This window comes from Ranitomeya variabilis, chromosome 4 (genome assembly GCF_051348905.1).
Source record: "Ranitomeya variabilis isolate aRanVar5 chromosome 4, aRanVar5.hap1, whole genome shotgun sequence".
Classification (NCBI taxonomy): domain Eukaryota; kingdom Metazoa; phylum Chordata; class Amphibia; order Anura; family Dendrobatidae; genus Ranitomeya; species Ranitomeya variabilis.
This window is the reverse complement of record NC_135235.1, coordinates 10,052,311-10,078,075: the sequence shown is the minus strand read 5'-3', so window position 1 is coordinate 10,078,075 and position 25,765 is coordinate 10,052,311. Positions and strand designations below refer to the sequence as shown.

Sequence of the window (25,765 nt, the reverse complement as noted above, 5' to 3'; positions counted from 1 at the left end):
GACATCTAGTGGTGATTATAGTGTAATACTGACATCTAGTGGTGATTGTGGTGTTATACTGACATCTAGTGGTGATTATAGTGTTATACTGACATCTAGTGGTGATTATAGTGTAATACTGACATCTAGTGGTGATTGTGGTGTAATACTGACATCTAGTGGTGATTGTGGTGTTATACTGACATCTAGTGGTGATTATAGTGTAATACTGACATCTAGTGGTGATTGTGGTGTTATACTGACATCTAGTGGTGATTATAGTGTAATACTGACATCTAGTGGTGATTATAGTGTAATACTGACATCTAGTGGTGATTATAGTGTTATACTGACATCTAGTGGTGATTATAGTGTAATACTGACATCTAGTGGTGATTATGGTGTAATACTGACATCTAGTGGTGATTATGGTGTAATACTGACATCTAGTGGTGATTATAGTGTAATACTGACATCTAGTGGTGATTGTGGTGTTATACTGACATCTAGTGGTGATTGTAGTGTAATACTGACATCTAGTGGTGATTATAGTGTAATACTGACATCTAGTGGTGATTATAGTGTAATACTGACATCTAGTGGTGATTATAGTGTAATACTGACATCTAGTGGTGATTATAGTGTTATACTGACATCTAGTGGTGATTATAGTGTAATACTGACATCTAGTGGTGATTATAGTGTTATACTGACATCTAGTGGTGATTATAGTGTAATACTGACATCTAGTGGTGATTATACTGTTATACTGACATCTAGTGGTGATTATAGTGTAATACTGACATCTAGTGGTGATTGTGGTGTAATACTGACATCTAGTGGTGATTATAGTGTAATACTGACATCTAGTGGTGATTATAGTGTAATACTGACATCTAGTGGTGATTGTGGTGTTATACTGACATCTAGTGGTGATTATAGTGTTATACTGACATCTAGTGGTGATTATAGTGTAATACTGACATCTAGTGGTGATTATAGTGTAATACTGACATCTAGTGGTGATTGTGGTGTTATACTGACATCTAGTGGTGATTATAGTGTTATACTGACATCTAGTGGTGATTATAGTGTAATACTGACATCTAGTGGTGGATTACAGTATTTTGTAGTTATTTTCTCCTAACTTCTCTTTTGTTCTGTGGTTTTTCTCCCGTCATCTCTCTGTCCGCTCCATTCTTCTGTCCTCAGGTCCTGACTGTTCGCTCAGTGTCCCCTCCACCGAATCTTATTGGATCCTGCCCAATGTGAAGCCGTTCAGCCCCTCGGTCGGACGCGCCTCACACAAAGCCGTGATGCATGGAAAGTTTATGTGGGTGATCGGGGGCTATGCTTTCAATTACAGCTCCTTCCAGATGGTGTTAAAGTAAGTGACCCCCTTATGTCTGATTATGTCTATTTCTTGGGGACGTCCGCGTTTGTTATTATTATTATTATCATCATTATTATTATTATTATACATTTTTATAGCGCCATTTATTCCATGGCGCTTTACATGTGAACGGGGCAAATATAGACAAACAATAAACATGAGTAAAACAAGGCACACAGAAGTACAGTAGGAGAGAGGACCCTGCCCGCGAGGGCTCACAGTCTGCAGGGGATGTGTGAGGATACAGGAGGAGAGAGGACCCTGCCCGCGAGGGCTCACAGTCTGCAAGGGATGGGTGAGGATACAGGGGAGAGAGGACCCTGCCCGCGAGGGCTCACAATCTACAAGGGATGGGTGAGGATACAGGGAAGAGAGGACCCTGCCCGCGAGGGCTCACAATCTACAAGGGATGGGTGAGGATACAGGAGGAGAGAGGACCCTGCCCGCGAGGGCTCACAATCTACAAGGGATGGGTGAGGATACAGGGAAGAGAGGACCCTGCCCGCGAGGGCTCACAATCTACAAGGGATGGGTGAGGATACAGGAGGAGAGAGGACCCTGCCCATGAGGGCTCACAATCTACAAGGAATGGGTGAGGATACAGGAGGAGAGAGGACCCTGCCCGCGAGGGCTCACAATCTACAAGGGATGGGTGAGGATACAGGAGAGAGAGGACCCTGCCCATGAGGGCTCACAATCTACAAGGGATGGGTGAGGATACAGGAGGAGAGAGGACCCTGCCCGCGAGGGCTCACAATCTACAAGGGATGGGTGAGGATATAGGAGGAGAGAGGACCCTGCCCGCGAGGGCTCACAGTCTACAAGGGATGGGTGAGGATACAGGGGAGAGGACCCTGCCCGCGAGGGCTCACAGTCTACAAGGGATGGGTGAGGATACAGGAGGAGAGAGGACCCTGCCCGCGAGGGCTCACAATCTACAAGGGATGGGTGAGGATACAGGAGAGAGGACCCTGCCCGCGAGGGCTCACAGTCTACAAGGGATGGGTGAGGATACAGGAGGAGAGAGGACCCTGCCCGCGAGGGCTCACAGTCTAAAAGGGATGGGTGAGGATACAGGAGGAGAGAGGACCCTGCCCGCGAGGGCTCACAATCTACAAGGGATGGGTGAGGATACAGGGGAGAGGACCCTGCCCGCGAGGGCTCACAGTCTACAAGGGATGGGTGAGGATACAGGGGAGAGGACCCTGCCCGCGAGGGCTCACAATCTACAAGGGATGGGTGAGGATACAGGAGGAGAGAGGACCCTGCCCGCGAGGGCTCACAATCTACAAGGGATGGGTGAGGATACAGGAGGAGAGAGGACCCTGCCCGCGAGGGCTCACAATCTACAAGGGATGGGTGAGGATACAGGAGGAGAGAGGACCCTGCCCGCGAGGGCTCACAGTCTACAAGGGATGGGTGAGGATACAGGAGGAGAGAGGACCCTGCCCGCGAGGGCTTACAGTCTACAAGGGATGGGTGAGGATACAGGAGGAGAGAGGACCCTGCCCGCGAGGGCTCACAATCTACAAGGGATGGGTGAGGATACAGGAGGAGAGAGGACCCTGCCCGCGAGGGCTCACAATCTACAAGGGATGGGTGAGGATACAGGAGGAGAGAGGACCCTGCCCGCGAGGGCTCACAGTCTACAAGGGATGGGTGAGGATACAGGAGGAGAGAGGACCCTGCCCGCGAGGGCTCACAATCTACAAGGGATGGGTGAGGATACAGGAGAGAGGACCCTGCCTGCGAGGGCTCACAGTCTACAAGGGATGGGTGAGGATACAGGAGGAGAGAGGACCCTGCCCGCGAGGGCTCACAGTCTACAAGGGATGGGTGAGGATACAGGAGGAGAGAGGACCCTGCCCGCGAGGGCTCACAATCTACAAGGGATGGGTGAGGATACAGGAGAGAGGACCCTGCCCGCGAGGGCTCACAGTCTACAAGGGATGGGTGAGGATACAGGGGAGAGGACCCTGCCCGCGAGGGCTCACAATCTACAAGGGATGGGTGAGGATACAGGAGGAGAGAGGACCCTGCCCGCGAGGGCTCACAATCTACAAGGGATGGGTGAGGATACAGGAGAGAGGACCCTGCCCGCGAGGGCTCACAGTCTACAAGGGATGGGTGAGGATACAGGAGGAGAGAGGACCCTGCCCGCGAGGGCTCACAATCTACAAGGGATGGGTGAGGATACAGGAGAGAGGACCCTGCCCGCGAGGGCTCACAGTCTACAAGGGATGGGTGAGGATACAGGAGGAGAGAGGACCCTGCCCGCGAGGGCTCACAATCTACAAGGGATGGGTGAGGATACAGGAGAGAGGACCCTGCCCGCGAGGGCTCACAGTCTACAAGGGATGGGTGAGGATACAGGAGGAAAGAGGACCCTGCCCGCGAGGGCTCACAATCTACAAGGGATGGGTGAGGATACAGGAGGAGAGAGGACCCTGCCTGCGAGGGCTCACAATCTACAAGGGATGGGTGAGGATACAGGAGGAGAGAGGACCCTGCCCGCGAGGGCTCACAATCTACAAGGGATGGGTGAGGATACAGGGGAGAGAGGACCCTGCCCGCGAGGGCTCACAATCTACAAGGGATGGGTGAGGATACAGGAGGAGAGAGGACCCTGCCCGCGAGGGCTCACAATCTACAAGGGATGGGTGAGGATACAGGAGGAGAGAGGACCCTGCCCGCGAGGGCTCACAATCTACAAGGGATGGGTGAGGATACAGGAGGAGAGAGGACCCTGCCCGCGAGGGCTCACAATCTACAAGGGATGGGTGAGGATACAGTAGGTGAGGATAGAGCTGATCGTGCAGCGGTTGGTTGATCGGTGGTTACTGCAGGTTGTAGGCTTGTCGGAAGAGGTGGGTCTTCAGGTTCTTTTTGAAGGTTTCGATGGTAGGCGAGAGTCTGATGTGTTGTGGTAGAGGGTTCCAGAGTAGGGGTGATACGCGAGAGAAATCTTGTATGTGATTGTGGGAAGAGGAGATAAGAGGGGAGTAGAGAAGGAGATCTTGTGAGGATATCGTGTTGCGTGCAGGTAAGTACCGGGAGACGAGGTCACAGATGTATGGAGGAGACAGGTTGTGGATGGCTTTGTACGTCATGGTTAGGGTTTTGTACTGGAGTCTCTGGGTAATGGGGAGCCAGTGAAGGGATTGACAGAGGGGAGAGGCCGGGGAATAGCGGGGGGACAGGTGGATTAGTCGGGCAGCAGAGTTTAGAATAGATTGGAGGGGTGCGAGAGTGTTAGAGGGGAGGCCACAGAGCAGGAGGTTACAGTAGTCAAGGCGAGAGATGATGAGGGCATGGACTAGGGTTTTTGTAGTTTCATGGTCAAGGAATGCGTGGATCTGGGAAATGTTTTTGAGTTTGAGGACGGCAGGAGGAGGTAAGCGGTTGGATATGAGGCTTGAAAGAGAGATCAGTGTCAAGGATTACCCTGAAGCACTGAGCGTGTGGGACCGGGGAAGTGAGCAGTCATTGGCATTGATGGATAGGTCTGGTGGAGGGGCAGAGTGAGATGGGGGCAAGATGATGAATTCTGTTTTGTCCATGTTCAGTTTTAGAAAGCGAGCAGAAAAGAAGGATGAAATAGCAGACAGTGTGGGATTTTGGTTTGTTTCATTGCTGGCTGTGTGGGAAATGTTCTGTTCAGGTAATTATTGTTTCTATCCATTTTTTTTGGCTGCCACAAGTCCGCAGGGACGTTCAGTGAGCGCACACAATGCCGCCACATACCCGCACCCCCCGTCCATATATAACCCCCAGGTACTGTAATGTCTGACTCTGGAGACCCTCGGTGCCTGTGAATTTCATGTTTTTTGTGTTTTCCAGCTACAACGTGGAGAGCAGCATCTGGAACGTGGTCCCTGTGAGCCCAGCACAAACCGCCCCCCATCAGAGATACGGGCACTCGCTGGCGCTGCACCAGGTGAGCTCTGTCTCCGATTCTCTCCTTCTGTGTCTGTTCTGTGGCATCTTATGATAAGAATGTCGCCCTATAATCCGGGTCACAGAACAGCGCTGGTCCCGAACTATCAGCTACAAAGTGGATCCACATGTCATACCCAAAGTCAACCACAAGATGGCAGCAGTGCACGTCTGTACTCCACATCTCTGTATAACTGATCAGAGCGAGACAAAACGCAGTCGTGGCTGATAACAGGGAGTAATAGATTGTGGTCACCTCCCCAGTAATGGCTGATAACAGGGAGTAATAGATTGTGGGTCTTTTATTAAATAAAAAATACTTCACGTGACACAACTGTGATACATTACAAATAAAACACAGCAGAACAAAACAAAAGAACAAAGCTCCAATCAGACGGCAACAAACGACAAAAAAAGAAACCTACTAATCAGGGACAAGGAAGAAAAAATCCAATAAAATAAAGAAAGCAAAAACAAAAGACAACAAACAAAATACTCATAACTTACATGAATACCCCTGTACAAAATTATAAATAATAAATAGTATAAAATCATGTAAGACCCCCGGCCCAGCTTCATTCATACTACTATATACAACCCCAACTACATTCACACCGTCCTATATATAATATTATATACAATATATACACTATAAACACATTATATACAGATTTATACAACGCCGCAAACACAACAAAACCCTACTGGTCCCACTGCCTTACCTTACAGCCACCCCCTTACACCACCACATTCACCCCACAACAAACCTAAATACGATACACTGTACAAAATTATTATTATTATTTTTTTTATTTTTTTTTTATTTATTTTTTTTTATTTATTTATTTTATTATTTTTTAATATATTTATAAACACACACCTACACTAACTATCCCGCCACCCCTGATCCTGCTCTGGCCACAAAGTTCAGGAATTATCCGAGCTAGGATCAGGCCCCAAAGTTTTTCCCCAGGCGGGGCCTGGGCCAGGCCAGATCAGTCTCTTATCACCGCCGTTGAAACCCCCCAATCCCCCCACCCAACCTAACTAAGACCCTCTATTATACACACTATATACAATATATACAATATATACATAAACCAACTTCACAGAACACAACCTACATACTCACCACCCAAGGCTCAAGTTCGATGCCTGCAAACCTTCTATTCAGGGAACAGAAATACAAAACAAAAATCTAGGGTGTGAAGATATCAGCCCACCACCAGGATATAGGAGCGCTAACGGACTAAGGCACCCCGAAGGAGAAACCCCTCCAGAGATGGGCCGCCCTCCGGGCACCCAGTCTTTCACACTCCAGAGAACGCACCTTCACCAGGGCACCTAGGATGCTGCTACAAACTTCATCTACACGGAGGATTTTACTCTGCGTCGTAACTAAAACTCGTGCGTTCCACGTGAAGTACCTGACCACTGCGCTGACTAAGAATAAAGTGGCTCGGTCCCTTCTCCCGAGGTCTCTGAACGCTCCATAGGCCCACTCGGCATAGGACAGAGTGGCCAGCCGCGGCCAACCAATGGAAGCGCCCACCCTGCTGTACACCTCTGTATTAAAAGGACAATGAAGCAGGAAGTGCTCCATGCTTTCCAGCATGGTAGCACAAGCCTCACGGGGACAATTCCTGTCCTCGGAGCTCCTGTACTTCAAATTGTCCTTCACATACAACTTACCTTGGAAGCAGCGCCAAGTCAAGTCCCAATACTTCTTGGGGATCCTGCTAGAATTTAACAAACTTAACCCAACCTCTAGATCCCGACTTGGGCAGTCCTTGAGGACCAATGGTTTCTGAAAATGCGAAAGCAAGACCCGCATGTCGAGGAGTTTCCTCGGGAGGGACCTCACTTCCCACATTCCCAGACCCCACCGGCGCATCATTTTCAGAACCGGGGTAACATAAGCCGGGAGATGCCCGTGCGGTGTGCGGAGATCCTTCAATCTTCCCCCTGTCTCCCATTCCTGGAAGAAAGGCTGAAACCATCCCTTGCAGGAGAATACCCACGGAGGAGCCCTCTCTTCCCAGAGGTTTGCCACGTTAACTTTCAAAAAAGTGTTCACTAGGAACACCACGGGGTTCACCATATTCAACCCCCCTAGTCTCCTCGTGCGATAAGTGACCTCCCGTTTGACTAGGTTTAGTCTATTCCCCCATAACATCTGGAAGAACAGACTGTAGACCCGTGTCCAGAGAGGCTCCGGCAAGACACAGACGCTGCCCAGGTAGATTAACAAGGGGAGCAGGAAAGCTTTGCACAGGTCAACCCTTTCCCTCAGGGTCAAAGACCAACCCTTCCATTGGTCCACTCTTTGGGCGACACCTTTGATTCTGCCTTCCCAGTTTTTCGTGGGGTAATCACCCTGGCCAAATTCGATGCCTAGGACTTTGGCATGTTCTTGGGGTTCGGGGAGGGTGTCCGGAAGATCAAACGCGGGATCCCCGCCTCCCAGCCAGAGACTCTCACACTTGTCCTGGTTGACCTTGGACCCGGATGCCTCCGAGTAGCTCTCCACTTCTGACATCACCACCATCGCCTCCTCTTGCGAAGAAACAAAGACGGTGACGTCATCCGCGTAGGCCACTACCCTCAGGATAGCCTCCGGCGCCAACCCGCCCATCCCCACCCCCGCCAACGGTCCACAATCAACCCTTCTGAGGAAGGGATCGATCGCAAATGCGTAAAGCAAAGGGCTAAGAGGGCAGCCCTGGCGGACACCGGATCCTACCCCGAAAGGTTGTCCAATCCACCCGTTTACCAGAGGGAAAGTCTCAGCCCCTGCGTACAAGGTCTTAAGCCAGTCCACAAACCCTCCAGGCAGACCATACCTCAAAAGAGTGGACCAGAGGTACTCGTGGTCAACCCGATCAAAGGCTTTTGCCTGATCCAGGGTCAGCAAGAACCCCTTCCAAAGGCCCGCCCTGCCCCGCTCCACGGCCTCTCGGACACCCAGAACAGCACTGAAAGTGCTACGGCCAGGAACGCAACAGTGCTGGGCCTCCGAAAGGAGCCGTGGTGCAAACTTCACCAGCCTGTTGAAGAGTATCTTAGCCAAAACCTTCCTGTCCACATTGAGAAGTGATATGGGACGCCAATTCTCAATGCGTGACGGATCCTTACCCTTTTGATAAAATGATCAAAGCCGACCTCCTTAATGATCTCGGCAGAGTGCCCGAGGAGAGACACTCATTAAACACCTGAGTCAAGAGGGGGACCAAGGAGTCCCTAAAAGTCCTAAAGAACTCGGATGTTAAGCCATCCGGACCTGGCGATTTTTTTGGGCCGGAGCCCATCGATCGCCAGTCTCACTTCCTCTTCTTTGATCGCTTCTGCCAAACCGCCCAGCGAGAGGTCAGCCCCTGGCTCAGGAACAGCTTCAGCCAGGAAAGCCGACATCCTGTCACGATCCAGTTCCTTCCTTCCCAAGAGGTGCGAGTAGTATGAACTGACGACCTCCAAGATCCCTGATCTGGACCTTCTCAGGGATCCCGTACTGTCCATCAGCCCCATCACTATCTTACTACTCACTGACATCTTGCAGCTTCTGTAGGGGTCGGGCGAGTAGTACTTCCCGTAGTCCCTCTCAAAAACCAAAGATGCGTGCCTATCGTACTGACACCTCATTAGCAAGGATTTCACACTGGAGATCGCCTCGCGGCTACCCCCAGTCGAGACAAGTTGCTCGAGTTTCCTCCTCAGGCTCTGATACAGGCGATCCCTGTTCAGGCTTCTGAGGTTCGAGAGTTGCCGGAAGAATCTCGCCACCCGATGTTTGAACATCTCCCACCACTCCGACTTAGTGTTACTTAGGCCCAGCAGCGGTACCTGGCTCTGAAGAAATTCCTCGAAGGACCGTCTTACAGCTTCTTCCTCAAGGAGTGACGAATTCAGCTTCCAATAACCTCTTCCCATCCGAGGAGTCTCTGTAACGCTCAGAGAAAACATAATCAAACAGTGATTGGAGAATTCCACCTCCACAACCGACAACGGAGAGGAGACGGCCTCCTCCTTCAAATAAAACCTGTCTAACCTAGACCTGCACTGACTACCTCTAAAAAAGGTGAACCCCGCGTGGCCTGTGTTGTGCCGGATGTGGACATCCACCAGGCGTGCCTCACTTACTATTCTATTTAGCGTGACGCAATCGTAAGCCAGCCGGTCTCCGGAACCTCCTCTATCACAGGGTCTCGTGACATTGTTGAAATCCCCTCCAAAGACCACCTGCCGACTCGAAAATAAGAAAGGTTTGATCTTCATGAAGAGACACTTGCGGTCCCACTTGGACTGGGGACCGTAGATGTTAATGAGCCGAAGCTCCTGTCCCCCAATGGAGACATCTAGGATCAAGCATCTCCCCATTTCTAACTCGATCAATCGTCTGCATTCAACCGCTGCGGTCTTAAAAAGGACCGCCACCCCACTATACGGCTCGGCCGCAAGAGACCAGTAGGAGGGCCCGTGCCTCCACTCCCGCCTTGCTTTATGCATGGTTGATAGGTCGGTCAACCTGGTCTCCTGCAAAAACAAAATGTCGGCGTCAAGTTGGCCGAGAAAATGAAAGGCCGTGTACCTTGCCGCTTCTGACTTTATGCTGGCAACATTAATGGTTGCCAGCGTCAACGGGGTGGGTGCCGCCATCATGATTGATTGAGTTAGATAGCCTTTTTCTTCCCACCCCCAACAGTTTCACCCTCTTCCTCTGACAATGATCAGTTTTTAGTGCGCTTAAGACAAACTGACTCATCCATTCTCTCCTTACATACACTCTGGCCCTTGTCTGGTGGTCCTGAGGTAGTCCCCCCCCCCAGAAGGCTTTGTATTTGCCCCCTGAGAAGAAGACCCAGCGACCTCCTGAGCCCCAACAACCTTGTCCGCAACCTCCGGCCCCGGGTCCCCATCGCCCCCCTCTGGAGGGGAGTCCTGGAGGGCCCGGAACCGGTTAGAGAGATCCACCAAAGGGGGGGCGGCTGGACCTTCCAATGGCACCTGGATCAGGGCTACAGAGTCAGAGGGGTCGCACTCCAAGGAGGAGGCTCGAGGCCCGGACCCTCTCTTATCCTTAGTTGTTTTCCTGTTACCCTTTTTCTTTTGCTGTGACCACTCCCCATCTCCCTCATCCAGACTGTCACCGGATGAAGGTTCCTGGGCAGACATGGCGTCCTTTTGCTCCTCCCTTTCAAGTCTCTTGACTTCCTCGTTCAATTCGCTGTCTTTAGGATCCTCAGCTGCAAGTGAAGCACCCGGGTCAGAGTTTAGGGTCATTACTCCCTGCCCCCTGTTCCCATGGCGCTGCTCCTGCCGCCTGATATTGGATGGCGACAGCCTGCTCCTCACCGGTTCCCTGCCTCCTCCGCCTCTGCTGGTCCCTTCACCGGCGAGATTAGTCCTGGCTTTCGCCTGTCCCACACTCGCCGCTTTCAGGACCGCATTGGCAAAGGAACGCGGACAGCGACTGAACGGGTGACCGAGGTCACCACACAGGTTACACCTAATCCTGCCACAGGTAGCAGCAAGATGGCCGAGGTCCCCACACAGTGCGCATTTCTGGGTGGTACACTGCGCACTGAAGTGTGTGGGGCTGCCGCACCTGTGACAGACCTTAGGCTGCCCCCGGTAGAAAATCAAGATCCTGTCCCTCCCCAAAAATGTTGAGGAAGGGATATGGGTAACGGTGTTTCCTGAAACCTTCAATTTCACCATGAAGGTCCAGGCTCCTGACCAGATACCATGCTCGTCGAGGGTCTTCTCGGGAATACCGATGATGTCGCCGTATCGTCCAACCCAGGTGGAGATGTCGACACAGGAAAGTGACTCGTTACTGGTCAAAACGGTCACCCTCCTGACCGAGTTCTGGCGGGATATTGCCACAGTGTGGAAACCCCGCCATTCGGGGCGACCCCGAGCCAGCTCATGGCGAGACCAGAAAAGCTCAAGGCCCTCCGGTCTCACGAAGCTGACATCGAAGTAGGAGGTCCCATAGGGATGGATCAAGGCAAAGATGTCATATGCCACGAAGCCCATCCCCAGCAGGAGCTCAGCAACCTTTGACCGATCAGGACAGGCATCCTTGCTTACCCACTGGAGACGGGCCACGTTCCTACGGTTACTCCTCTGCCCCGGTGTCGGCAGAGACCAGACAGTCTCTGCCCCTCTGTCTCGGAAGGCGGAAAGACCGTGTCTCTCTATCCAGAAAGACAGATCAACCTCCCTCCCCTCTACATTGATGGAACTCTCCCCTCTCCTCAGGGCGTCCAGGAAGCGCTGCTGCAAGTCACCATCCTCGGGGTCACCAGACAAGGGCGCACTACTACCCCCAGCAGTGACAGCTCCTGAATAGCTTGGGGCTGAAGACCCCGCCACCGCTGGGGAGGCAGCGGGACCACTACCTGCTTCCCCTCCACCAACACCAGTAATGCTCTCCTCATTCGCTCCACCACTACTCCCATCATTTGCAACATCACTACTCCCATCATTCACTCCACCACTACTCCCATCATTTGCAACATCACTACTCCCATCATTTACTCCACCACTGCTCCCATCATTCATTCCACCACTACTCCCACCATTCACTCCACTACTACCATCATTTCCTGCACAGCTCCTTTCATTCCCCTTACCACTGTCACCACTTCCCATCACTTTATTACCAGTATTCTCACCACCATTTGTCCCAGTGTTCTCTGCACCTGCCACAGTCACATCCATTCCTTCCTCACTTGTGTCTGCTAGCTTCTCTGCACTCACACCTGCCGGACCGGGGGAGGGGTGCAGCACCACACCCGATTTCCCTTGATTGGTGCTGACTCTCTGTTGTGTCCTTGGAGCGCCTTGCCCCCCCACTGCAGCAGTTTGTACTTTATTATTTTGGGCCCGCTGCTTGTTGGAGGGCGCCGCCTGCCCCGCACCCACAGACTTCAGGGTCCCGGTGTCATGCTGGGGTGCTGGAGCACTCTGTCCCCCTGTCGCAGCAGGGCGCCTCGTGTTCCCTGCAGATGATTTATCCTTTTTCTGTCCTTTTTGGACTCGCTGCTCCCCTATCGCAGCCGCGTGCCTCTTCTCTGTTGAGGCGCACTGCGCCCCTGTCACAACAGTGCGCCCTCCTTTCGCCGCACCATGCTCCTCGGACCTGCCCCCCGCAGCCCCGGCGTCGGCCGGCTCAGCCGTAGCGAGCAGGGATGGAGTCTGCCCACACCGTCCCCCTTTCGCAACGGCGTGGACACCCACCTCACCCTCCTCAGCCCCGGTGATAACCGGCTTAGCCGCAGAGGGCAGAGAGGGAAACTCCTCGGGGTCCCCTATGTCCGGCGCCGTGAGTATCTCCACAGCCTCGCCCCCTGCACTGTTCCCCGCACAGACGGCAGCACCGCCGGACGTCCTCCTCCTCTCCCCACCTTGCCTATGCCCCGGACCCACTGCAGAGCCCGTGCCTTTAGGTTTGGTGGGGTTTACACAGGAGGTGGTAGGTGTAACATCATCCATCAGTACATATCTGTAACTCACCACCTCCCGTGCGGTCCCCTTCGTCGTCTTCTTCCTCTTCTTGGTTTCCTCTGCTGGCTCGTCCTCACCGAAGGAGAAGCGGTCCAGGTTCACTGGAGACTCCAGCTGTCGGATCTCCTGTAGCAGACCGCCCTCCTCCTCTTCCTCCGCTGAAACTGCAGCCTGTGCTGTCGGAGTCCTCTGCCGTGCCGGGAGGCCGCTTCCCTGTTGTCGGCTCTGCGACTCACTCTCCCGGCTGGTTCCAGCTTGTAGGACTCCAGTCACAGCCACGTCGTGGTCCTCCTCCTCCTCGTCGCTTAGGACGCCGGCTGGCGGCTCTCCTGAGGTATTTAACCCCTTCATTTCTGAGAACCGCCGCTGGTTCCTAAACCTCTCCAGGAAGGGACCTGCGCTTTTCTCAATCCCCTCCCGGAGGAGCACTAACCGGGCCACCTCATCTCTGAGGGCTCTGAACCTGTGGGAGGTCGCAGGTCTCTCCTTGCTAGAGGCTCGGGTGTTCAGGATTCGAGCCTCCTGCAGCTCCTCCTTCAGCCCGGTCAGTGCTTTGCCGGCGTCCTCGTACTCACGTAGCATGGCGACCACTCGGGAGGAGAAGGTACTCGTGGACACGCTGGAGCTCCTCTCCCCCCAGGATGTTCCTGGGCTCTCCTTCCTGGGGCCTGGGGTGCCCCTGTCTCCCTCTCTGGGCGGACGATGAGCCGTCTCAGGGTTGGAGTAGGTGGGTAAGGTTTTCTTCACCCGTCCTGACCTCCTCAGTCCTTCTTGGGCCGGTTGCTGCTGCTGCTGCTCTCTGTCCCCCGCCGGCACAGACCGGGGAACAGAAGCCTGGGAAGCCATGCCGGCCTCCCAGGAAGCCTGCCTCTCCCTGGGGAGAAGAGAGGCCGACTCTGGGCCTCCTGCTGGAAGTGCTGGAGCTCACAAGACAGGTGCTGCTCCTAGCAGGGTGTGACTGATTGTGGGCACCTGTCCTACAGTCATCTCCCCCAGTAATGGCTGATAACATAGAGTAATAGTCTCTAGTCTCCTGTCCTTCAGTCTCCTCCCCCAGTAATGGCTGATAACAGGGAGTAATAGATTGTAGTCTCCTGTCCTTCAGTCTCCTCCCCCAGTAATGGCTGATAACAGGGAGTAATAGATTGTAGTCTCCTGTCCTTCAGTCTCCTCCCCCAGTAATGGCTGATAACAGGGAGTAATAGATTGTAGTCTCCTGTCCTTCAGTCTCCTCCCCCAGTAGTGGCTGATAACAGGGAGTAATAGATTGTAGTCTCCTGTCCTTCAGTCTCCTCCCCCAGTAATGGCTGATAACAGGGAGTAATAGATTGTGGGTCTTTTATTAAATAAAAAATACTTCACGTGACACAACTGTGATACATTACAAAGTAAAACACAACAGAACAAAAACTCCAATGAGATGACAGAATCAGACACAAATCACAAAGAAATAAGCCAGAAACAGAAACAAAATGGAGAAAGTTCATGACAGGGACAGGAAAGAAAAATTGAAATAAAATAAAGAAAAAAACAAAATAACTAACTACATGAATATCTCCGTAAAATAATAAATAGTATAAAATCATGTAAGACCCCCGGCCCAGCGTCATTCATACTACTATATACAACCCCAACTACATCCACACCTTCCTATATACAATATTATATACATATATACACTATAAACACATTATATACCGAACACTATACAACACCGCAAACACAACAAAACCCTACCGGTCCCACTGCCTCACCTCACAGCCCCCCCTTACACCACCACATTCACCCCACAACAAACCTAAATACAATACAGTGTACAAAACTAACTATTTTTTTTACACTAATAAATTATATATATATATATATATATATATATATATATATATATATATATATATAAAACTAGATGGTGGCCTGATTCTAATGCATCGGGTATTCTAGAATATGCATGTCCACGTAGTATATTGGTCAGCCACGTAGTATTCAGCACAGAGCCACGTAGTATAAAAAAACTTGGTCACACAGGGTTAATAGCAGCGGTAACAGAGTTCGTTACCCGCGGCATTAACCCTGTGTGAGCGGTGAGCGGAGGGGTGTATGCGGGCGCCGGGCAGTGAGTGCGGAGAGTAAGGAGCGGCCATTTTCTTCCGGACTGTGCGCGTCGCTGATTGGTCGCGGCAGCCATGACAGGCAGCTAGCGAGACCAATCAGCGAACAAATAACCGCGACAGACAGAAGGACAGATGGAAGTGACCCTTAGACAATTATATAGTAGATAGATATATATATATATATATATATATACACACACACACACACACACACACACACACACACACACACACACACACACACACCTACACTAACTATCCTGCTCTGGCCACAAAGTTCAGGAATTATCCAAGCTAGGATCAGGCCCCAAATTTTTTCCCCAGTCGGGGCCTGGGCCAGGCCAGATCAGTCTCTTATCACCGCCGTTGAACCCCCCCAATCCCCCCACCCAACCTAACTAAGACCCTCTATTATACACACTATATACAATATATACAATATATACATAAACCAACTTCACAGAACACAACCTACATACTCACCACCCAAGGCTCAAGTTCGATGCCTGCAAACCTTCTATTCAGGGAACAGAGATACAAAACAAAAATCTAGGGTGTAAAGATATCAGCCCACCACCAGGATATAGGAGCGCTAACGGACTAAGGCACCCCGAAGGAGAAACCCCTCCAGAGATGGGCCGCCCTCCGGGCACCCAGTCTTACGCACTCCAGAGAACGCACCTTCACCAGGGCACCTAGGATGCTGCTACAAACTTCATCTACACGGAGGATTTTACTCTGCGTCGTAACTAAAACTCGTGCGTTCCACGTGAAGTACCTGACCACTGCGCTGACTAAGAATAAAGTGGCTCGGTCCCTTCTCCCGAGGTCTCTGAACGCTCCATAGGCCCACTCGGCATAGGACAGAGTGGCCAGCCGCGGCCAACCAATGGAAGCGCCCACCCTGCTGTACACCTCTGTATTAAAGGGACAATGAAGCAGGAAGTGCTCCATGCTTTCCAGCATGGTAGCGCAAGCCTCACGGGGACAATTCCTGTCCTCGGAGCTCCTGTACTTCAAATTGTCCTTCACATACAACTTACCTTGGAAGCAGCGCCAAGTCAAGTCCCAATACTTCTTGGGGATCCTGCTAGAATTTAACAAACTTAACCCAACCTCTAGATCCCGACTTGGGCAGTCCTTGAGGACCAATGGTCTCTGAAAATGCGAAAGCAAGACCCGCATGTCGAGGAGTTTCCTCAGGAGGGACCTCACTTCCCACATTCCCAGACCCCACCGGTGCATCATTTTCAGAACCGGGGTAACATAAGCCGGGAGATGCCCGTGCGGTGTGCGAAGATCCTTCAATCTTCCCCCTGTCTCCCATTCCTGGAAGAAAGGCTGAAACCATCCTTTGCAGGAGAATACCCACGGAGGAGCCCTCTCTTTCCAGAGGTTTGCCACGTTAACTTTCAAAAAGGTGTTCACTAGAAACACCACGGGGTTCACCATATTCAACCCCCCTAGTCTCCTCGTGCGATAAGTGACCTCCCGTTTGACTAGGTTCAGTCTATTCCCCCATAACATCTGGAAGAACAGACTGTAGACCCGTGTCCAGAGAGGCTTTGGTAAGACACAGACGCTGCCCAGGTAGATTAGCAAGGGGAGCAGGAAAGCTTTGCACAGGTCAACCCTTTCCCTCAGGGTCAAAGACCAACCCTTCCATTGGTCCACTCTTTGGGCGACACCTTTGATTCTGCCTTCCCAGTTTTTTGTGGGGTAATCACCCTGGCCAAATTCGATGCCTAGGACTTTGGCATGTTCTTGGGGTTCGGGGAGGGTGTCCGGAAGATCAAACGCGGGATCCTCGCCTCCCAGCCAGAGACTCTCACACTTGTCCTGGTTGACCTTGGACCCGGATGCCTCCGAGTAGCTCTCCACTTCTGACATCACCACCATCGCCTCCTCTTGCGAAGAAACAAAGACAGTAACGTCGTCCGTGTAGGCCACTACCCTCAGGATAGCCTCTGGCGCCAACCCGCCCATCCTCACCCCCGCCAACGGTCCACAATCAACCCTTCTGAGGAAGGGATCGATCGCAAACGCGTAAAGCAAAGGACTAAGAGGGCAGCCCTGGTGGACACCAGATCCCACCCCGAAAGGTTGTCCAATCCACCCGTTTACCAGAGGGAAAGTCTCAGCCCCTGCGTACAAGGTCTTAAGCCAGTCCACAAACCCTCCAGGCAGACCATACCTCAAAAGAGTGGACCAGAGGTACTCGTGGTCGACCCGATGAAAGGCTTTTGCCTGATCCAGGGTCAGCAAGAACCACTTCCAAAGGCCTGCCCTGCCCCGCTCCACGGCCTCTGACACCTACAAACACTTAAAAAGGACCGCCACCCCACTATACGGCTCGGCCGCAAGATACCAGTAGGAGGGCCCGTGCCTCCACTCCCGCCTTGCCTTATGCATGGTTGATAGGTCGGTCAACCTGGTCTCCTGCAAAAACAAAATGTCGGCGTCAAGTTGGCCGAGAAAATGAAAGGCCGTGTACCTTGCCACATCTGACTTTATGCTGGCAACATTAATGGTTGCCAGCGTCAATGGGGTGGGTGCCGCCATCATGATTGATTGAATTAGATAGCCTTTTTCTTCCCACCCCCAACAGTTTCACCCTCTTCCTCTGACAATGATCTGGTCAAAACGGTCACCTTCCTGACCGAATTCTGGCGGGATATTGCTACAGCGAGGAAACCCTGCCATTCGGGGCGACCCCGAGCCAGCTCATGGCGAGACCAGAAAAGCTCAAGGCCCTCCGGTCTCACAAAGCTGACATCGAAGTAGGAGGTCCCATAGGGATGGATCAAGGCGAAGATGTCATATGCCGCGAAGCATATGGGGTTTACACAGGAGGCGGTAGGTGTGACAACAGCCATCAGTACATATTTGTAACTCGCCACCTCCCGTGCAGTCTCCTTCGTCTTCTTCCTCTTTTTCTTCTCCTCTGGTTCTTCATCCCCAAAAGAAAACCAGTTTAGATCCACAGCTCTCTGATCTCCCTCAGCAGTCAACACTCCTCCTCTTCCTGCCCGACACTCCGGCCTCTGTTCTGGGAGTCCTCTGCCGTGTCGAGAGACCACTTCCCTGTTGTCGGCTCTGCCCCTGACTCTCCTGGCTTGTTCCAGCACATGAGAATCCAGTCATGACCTCATCCTCCTCCTGGGGAGAAGAGAGGCCGTCTGTGGTCCTCCTCCTTGGGAGAAGAGATGCCGTCTGTGGTCCTCCTCCTTGGGAGAAGAGAGGCCGTCTGTGGTCCTCCTCCTTGGGAGAAGTGAGGCCGACTGTGGTCCTCCTCCTTGGGAGAAGAGAGGCCGACTGTGGTCCTCCTCCTGGAAGTGCTGGATCTGCTGAGGCAGGTGCTGCTCCTAGCAGTGAGTAATAGAGTGCAGTCTCCTGCCCAGTAATGGCTGATAACAGGGAGTAGTAGCGCAGCTGTCCTCCTGCAGACGTGTCGCCTCTTCCTCCAGGTTTGCACATTTATGATTACACGCCTCTGTTGTTGGGGGAGATCATCGTGGCGCGCACACATAGGATCTGCCGGTCACACACATGTATGGGGGCGGCTGTGATCTTCGGGGTCCTGGCCGCTCTGTGTCCACACCTCATGAATTCGTCAGCTCGTCCCCTGTCTCTGATTTCTTTATGGAGTAAGAACTTGTTACAGTGGTTAATTCCAGGCAGATCTCGGACAGATCCCAGGCAGATCGTGGGCAGATCTCGGACAGATCCCAGGCAGATCTCAGACAGATCCCAGGCAGATCTCAGACAGATCCCAGGCAGATCTCGGACAGATCCCAGGCAGATCATGGGCAGATCTCAGATAGATCCCAGGCAGATCTCGGACAGATCCCAGGCAGATCTCGGACAGATCCCAGGCAGATCACGGATCATGAGACCTGACGCCTCCTTATTGTGTTTATAGGGAATTCATCCACACTGTTCCAGCGACTCTTCTTATCTGACAGATTCGCAGCGGATCATCAGCGGAGCGGCGCCAGGTGACACGATCTCCCGCGAGACGCTCGCTGTCACCGAGATGTAAATACATCCCAGAGACTGATACTAATCCCGGGACGACTGGCGGCCTCCGAGCACCGGCACTGATTTATGAGCTGCGTTCTCTGTCAGTTACAGATTATTCTCCTGTATGAGGAGTTATGATGGTGAGCGCCAAAGTGTGCGCATGACAGTGCGCTCCACCGTAAATCATGGCCGCACGACGGCGAGCAGCTCTGTGACTACTGATCAGTCGTGTCTTATCCGCCAGAGCTGCACTCACTATTCTGCTGTTACATTCTGTCTTATCCTCCAGGTCTTTTATTAAATAAAATAAAATACTTTACATGACAATAACCAAGGTACATTACAAATAAAACACAACAGAACAAAACATAAGAACAAAGCTCCAATCAGACGACAACAAACGACAATCACAAAGAAATAAACCAGAAATGGAACCAAAATGGAGAAAGTTCATGACCTACAAATCAGGACCAAGAAACAAAAATTCCAATAAAAATAAAGCAAAGCTAAAAGACAACAAACAAAATACTCATAATTACATGAATACCCCTGTAAAAATTTTACATAATAAATAGTATAAAATCATATAAGACCCCCGGCCCAGCTTCATTCATACTACTATATACAACCCCAACTACATTCACACCGTCCTATATACAATATTATATACAATATATACACTATAAACACATTATACTAAACCGAACACTATACAACACCGTAAACACAACAAAACCCTACCGGTCCCACTGCCTTACCTTACAGCCACCCCCTTACACCACCACATTCACCCACAACAAACCTAAATACAATACAGTGTACAAAATTTTTTTTTATTTTTTTTATTTATTTATTTATTTATTTATTGTCCTTTTTTAATATATATACACACCTACTCTAACTATCCCGCCACCCCTGATCCAGCTCTGGCCACAAAGTTCAGGAATTATCCGAGCTAGGATCAGGCCCCAAAGTTTTTCCCCAGGCGGGGCCTGGGCCAGGCCAGATCAGTCTCTTATCACCGCCGTTGAACCCCCCAATCCCCCCACCCAACCTAACTAAGACCCTCTATTATACACACTATATACACTATATACAATATATACATAAACCAACATCACAGAACACAACCTACATACTCACCACCCAAGGCTCAAGTTCGATGCCTGCAAACCTTCTATTCAGGGAGCAGAAATACAAAACAAAAATCTAGGGTGTAAAGACATCAGCCCGCCACCAGGATATAGGAGCGCTAACGGACTAAGGCACCCCGAAGGAGAAACCCCTCCAGAGATGGGCCGCCCTCCGGGCACCCAGTCTTTCGCACTCCAGAGAACGCACCTTCACCAGGGCACCTAGGATGCTGCTACAAACTTCATCTACACGGAGGATTTTACTCTGCGTCGTAACTAAAACTCGTGCGTTCCACGTGAAGTACCTAACCACTGCGCTGACTAAGAATAAAGTGACTCGGTCCCTTCTCCCGAGGTCTCTGAACGCTCCATAGGCCCACTCGGCATAGGACAGAGTGGCCAGCCGCGGCCAACCAATGGAAGCACCCACCCTGTTGTACACCTCTGTATTAAAGGGACAATGAAGCAGGAAGTGCTCCATGCTTTCCAGCATGGTAGCGCAATCCTCACGGGGACAATTCCTGTCCACGGAGCTCCTGTGCTTCAAATTGTCCCTCACATACAACTTACCTTGGAAGCAGCGCCAAGTCAAGTCCCAATACTTCTTGGGGATCCTACTAGAATTTAGCAAACTTAACCCAACCTCTAGATCCCGACTCGGGCAGTCCCTGAGGACCAATGGTCTCTGAAAATGCGAAAGCAAGACCCGCATGTCGAGGAGTTTCCTCGGGAGGGACCTCACTTCCCACATTCCCAGACCCCACCGGCGCATCATTTTCAGAACCGGGGTAACATAAGCCGGGAGATGTCCATGCGGTGTGCGAAGATCCTTCAATCTTCCCCCTGTCTCCCATACCTGGAAGAAAGGCTGAAACCATCCCTTGCAGGAGAATACCCACGGAGGAGCCCTCTCTTTCCAGAGGTTTGCCACGTTAACTTTCAAAAAGGTGTTCACTAGAAACACCACGGGGTTTACCATATTCAACCCCCCTAGTCTCCTCGTGCGATAAGTGACCTCCCGTTTGACTAGGTTTAGTCTATTCCCCCATAACATCTGGAAGAACAGACTGTAGACCCGTGTCCAAAGGGGCTCCGGCAAGACACAGACGCTGCCCAGGTAGATTAACAAGGGGAGCAGGAAAGCTTTGCACAGGTCAACCCTTTCCCTCAGGGTCAAAGACCAACCCTTCCATTGGTCCACTTTTTGGGCGACACCCTTGATTCTGCCTTCCCAGTTTTTCGTGGGGTAATCACCCTGGCCAAATACGATGCCTAGGACTTTGGCATGTTCTTGGGGTTCGGGGAGGGTGTCCGGAAGATCAAACGTGGGATCCCCGCCTCCCAGCCAGAGACTCTCACACTTGTCCTGGTTGACCTTGGACCCGGATGCCTCCGAGTAGCTCTCCACTTCTGACATCACCACCATCGCCTCCTCTTGCGAAGAAACAAAGACCGTAACGTCGTCCGCGTAGGCCACTACCCTCAGGATAGCCTCTGGCGCCAACCCGCCCATCCTCACCCCCGCCAACGATCCACAATCAACCCTTCTGAGGAAGGGATCGATCGCAAACGCGTAAAGCAAAGGACTAAGAGGGCAGCCCTGGCGGACACCAGATCCCACCCCGAAAGGTTGTCCAATCCACCCGTTTACCAGAGGGAAAGTCTCAGCCCCTGCGTACAAGGTCTTAAGCCAGTCCACAAACCCTCCAGGCAGACCATACCTCAAAAGAGTGGACCAGAGGTACTCGTGGTCAACCCGATCAAAGGCTTTTGCCTGATCCAGGGTCAGCAAGAACCCCTTCCAAAGGCCCGCCCTGCCCCGCTCCACGGCCTCTCGGACACCCAGAACAGCACTGAAAGTGCTACGGCCAGGAACGCAACAGTGCTGGGCCTCCGAAAGGAGCCGCGGTGCAAACTTCACCAGCCTATTGAAGAGTATCTTAGCCAAAACCTTCCTGTCCACATTGAGAAGTGATATGGGACGCCAATTCTCAATGCGTGACGGGTCCTTACCCTTTGACAAAATGATCAAAGCCGACCTCCTTAATGATCTCGGCAGAGTGGCCGAGGAGAGACACTCATTAAACACCTGAGTCAAGAGGGGGACCAAGGAGTCCCTAAAGGTCTTAAAGAACTCGGATGTTAAGCCATCCGGACCTGGCGATTTTTTGGGCCGGAGCCCATCGATCGCCAGTCTCACTTCCTCTTCTTTGATCGCTTCTGCCAAACCGCCCAGCGAGAGGTCAGCCCCTGGCTCAGGAACAGCTTCAGCCAGGAAAGCCGACATCCTGTCACAATCCAGTTCCTTCCTTCCCAAGAGGTGCGAGTAGTATGAACTGACGACCTCCAAGATCCCTGATCTGGACCTTCTCAGGGATCCCGTACTGTCCATCAGCCCAGTCACTATCTTACTATTCACTGACATCTTCCAGCTTCTGTAAGGGTCGGGCGAGTAGTACTTCCCGTAATCCCTCTCAAAAACCAAAGATGCGTGCCTATCGTACTGACACCTCTTTAGCAAGGATTTCACACTGGAGATCGCCTCGCGGCTACCCCCAGTCGAGACAAGTTGCTCGAGTTTCCTCCTCAGGCTCTGATACAGGCGATCCCTGTTCAGGCTTCTGAGGTTCGAGAGTTGCCGGAAGAATCTCGCCACCCGATGTTTGAACATCTCCCACCACTCAGACTTAGTGTTACTTAGGCCCAGCAGCGGTACCTGGCTCTGAAGAAATTCCTCAAAGGACCGTCTTACAGCTTCTTCCTCAAGGAGTGACGAATTCAGCTTCCAATAACCTCTTCCCATCCGAGGAGTCTCTGTAACGCTCAGAGAAAACATAATCAAACAGTGATCGGAGAACTCCACCTCCACAACCGACAACGGCGAGGAGACGGCATCCTCCTTCAAATAAAACCTGTCTAACCTAGACCTGCACTGACTACCTCTAAAAAAAGTGAACCCCGCGTGGCCTGTGTTGTGCCGGATGTGGACATCCACCAGGCGTGCCTCACTTACTATCCTATTTAGCGCGACGCAATCGTAAGCCAGCCGGTCTCCGGAACCTCCTCTATCACAGGGTCTCGTGACGTTGTTGAAATCCCCTCCAAAGACCACCTGCCGACTCGAAAATAAGAAAGGTTTGATCTTCATGAAGAGACACTTGCGGTCCCACTTGGACTGGGGACCGTAGATGTTAATGAGCCGAAGCTCCTGTCACCCATGGAGACATCTAGGATCAAGCATCTCCCCATTTCTAACTCGATCAATCGTCTGCATTCAACCGCTGCGGTCTTAAAAAGGACCGCCACCCCGCTATACGGCTCGGCCGCAAGAGACCAGTAGGAGGGCCCGTGCCTCCACTCCCACCTTGCTTTATGCATGGTTGATAGGTCGGTCAACCTGGTCTCCTGCAAAAACAAAATGTCGGCGTCAAGTTGGCCGAGAAAATGAAAGGCCGTGTACCTTGCCACATCTGACTTTATGCTGGCAACATTAATGGTTGCCAGCGTCAATGGGGTGGGTGCCGCCATCATGATTGATTGAATTAGATAGCCTTTTTCTTCCCACCCCCAACAGTTTCACCCTCTTCCTCTGACAATGATCTGGTCAAAACGGTCACCTTCCTGACTGAGTTCAGGTGGGATATTGCTACAGGGAGGAAACCCTGCCATTCGGGGCGACCCCGAGCCAGCTCATGGCGAGACCAGAAAAGCTCAAGGCCCTCCGGTCTCACAAAGCTGACATCGAAGTAGGAGGTCCCATAGGGATGGATCAAGGCGAAGATGTCATATGCCGCGAAGCATATGGGGTTTACACAGGAGGCGGTAGGTGTGACAACAGCCATCAGTACATATTTGTAACTCGCCACCTCCCGTGCAGTCTCCTTCGTCTTCTTCCTCTTTTTCTTCTCCTCTGGTTCTTCCTCCCCAAAAGAAAACCAGTTTAGATCCACAGCTCTCTGATCTCCCTCAGCAGTCAACACTCCTCCTCTTCCTGCCCGACACTCCGGCCTCTGTTCTGGGAGTCCTCTGCCGTGTCGAGAGACCACTTCCCTGTTGTCGGCTCTGCCCCTGACTCTCCTGGCTTGTTCCAGCACATGAGAATCCAGTCATGACCTCATCCTCCTCCTGGGGAGAAGAGAGGCCGTCTGTGGTCCTCCTCCTTGGGAGAAGAGAGGCCGTCTGTGGTCCTCCTCCTTGGGAGAAGAGAGGCCGTCTGTGGTCCTCCTCCTTGGGAGAAGAGAGGCCGTCTGTGGTCCTCCTCCTTGGGAGAAGAGAGGCCGTCTGTGGTCCTCCTCCTTGGGAGAAGAGAGGCCGTCTGTGGTCCTCCTCCTTGGGAGAAGAGAGGCCGTCTGTGGTCCTCCTCCTTGGGAGAAGAGAGGCCGTCTGTGGTCCTCCTCCTTGGGAGAAGTGAGGCCGACTGTGGTCCTCCTCCTTGGGAGAAGAGAGGCCGACTGTGGTCCTCCTCCTGGAAGTGCTGGATCTGCTGAGGCAGGTGCTGCTCCTAGCAGTGAGTAATAGAGTGCAGTCTCCTGCCCAGTAATGGCTGATAACAGGGAGTAGTAGCGCAGCTGTCCTCCTGCAGACGTGTCGCCTCTTCCTCCAGGTTTGCACATTTATGATTACACGCCTCTGTTGTTGGGGGAGATCATCGTGGCGCGCACACATAGGATCTGCCGGTCACACACATGTATGGGGGCGGCTGTGATCTTCGGGGTCCTGGCCGCTCTGTGTCCACACCTCATGAATTCGTCAGCTCGTCCCCTGTCTCTGATTTCTTTATGGAGTAAGAACTTGTTACAGTGGTTAATTCCAGGCAGATCTCGGACAGATCCCAGGCAGATCGTGGGCAGATCTCGGACAGATCCCAGGCAGATCTCAGACAGATCCCAGGCAGATCTCAGACAGATCCCAGGCAGATCTCGGACAGATCCCAGGCAGATCGTGGGCAGATCTCGGACAGATCCCAGGCAGATCTCAGACAGATCCCAGGCAGATCCCAGGCAGATCTCGGACAGATCCCAGGCAGATCATGGGCAGATCTCAGATAGATCCCAGGCAGATCTCGGACAGATCCCAGGCAGATCTCGGACAGATCCCAGGCAGATCACGGATCAGGAGACCTGACGCCTCCTTATTGTGTTTATAGGGAATTCATCCACACTGTTCCAGCGACTCTTCTTATCTGACAGATTCGCAGCGGATCATCAGCGGAGCGGCGCCAGGTGACACGATCTCCCGCGAGACGCTCGCTGTCACCGAGATGTAAATACATCCCAGAGACTGATACTAATCCCGGGACGACTGGCGGCCTCCGAGCACCGGCACTGATTTATGAGCTGCGTTCTCTGTCAGTTACAGATTATTCTCCTGTATGAGGAGTTATGATGGTGAGCGCCAAAGTGTGCGCATGACAGTGCGCTCCACTGTAAATCATGGCCGCACGACGGCGAGCAGCTCTGTGACTACTGATCAGTCGTGTCTTATCCGCCAGAGCTGCACTCACTATTCTGCTGTTACATTCTGTCTTATCCTCCAGTCACCTCCAGAGCTGCACTCACTATTCTGCTGTTACATTGTGTCTTATCCTCCAGTCACCTCCAGAGCTGCACTCACTATTCTGCTGTCACATCCTGTCTTATCCTCCATTCACCTCCAGAGCTGCACTCACTATTCTGCTGTCA

At 52.1% G+C, this 25,765-nt stretch overlaps 1 protein-coding gene across 3 annotated transcripts in view; it reads left to right on the top strand.

Annotated features, from left to right (window-relative positions):
- The window catches only part of ATRNL1 (attractin like 1), a 767,569-nt gene that overhangs the window by 162,036 nt on the left and 579,768 nt on the right, over nucleotides 1-25,765 (top strand). For all 3 annotated transcript variants that reach the window (XR_013214392.1, XM_077257919.1, XM_077257920.1), the window contains exons 6-7: nucleotides 1,192-1,366; nucleotides 5,213-5,309. Coding sequence is in view for 2 of the 3 variants with exons in the window: in XM_077257919.1 (XP_077114034.1) it covers nucleotides 1,192-1,366; nucleotides 5,213-5,309 (272 nt within the window). In the remaining variant the exon portion in view is untranslated. The remainder of the gene's footprint in view (nucleotides 1-1,191; nucleotides 1,367-5,212; nucleotides 5,310-25,765) is intronic.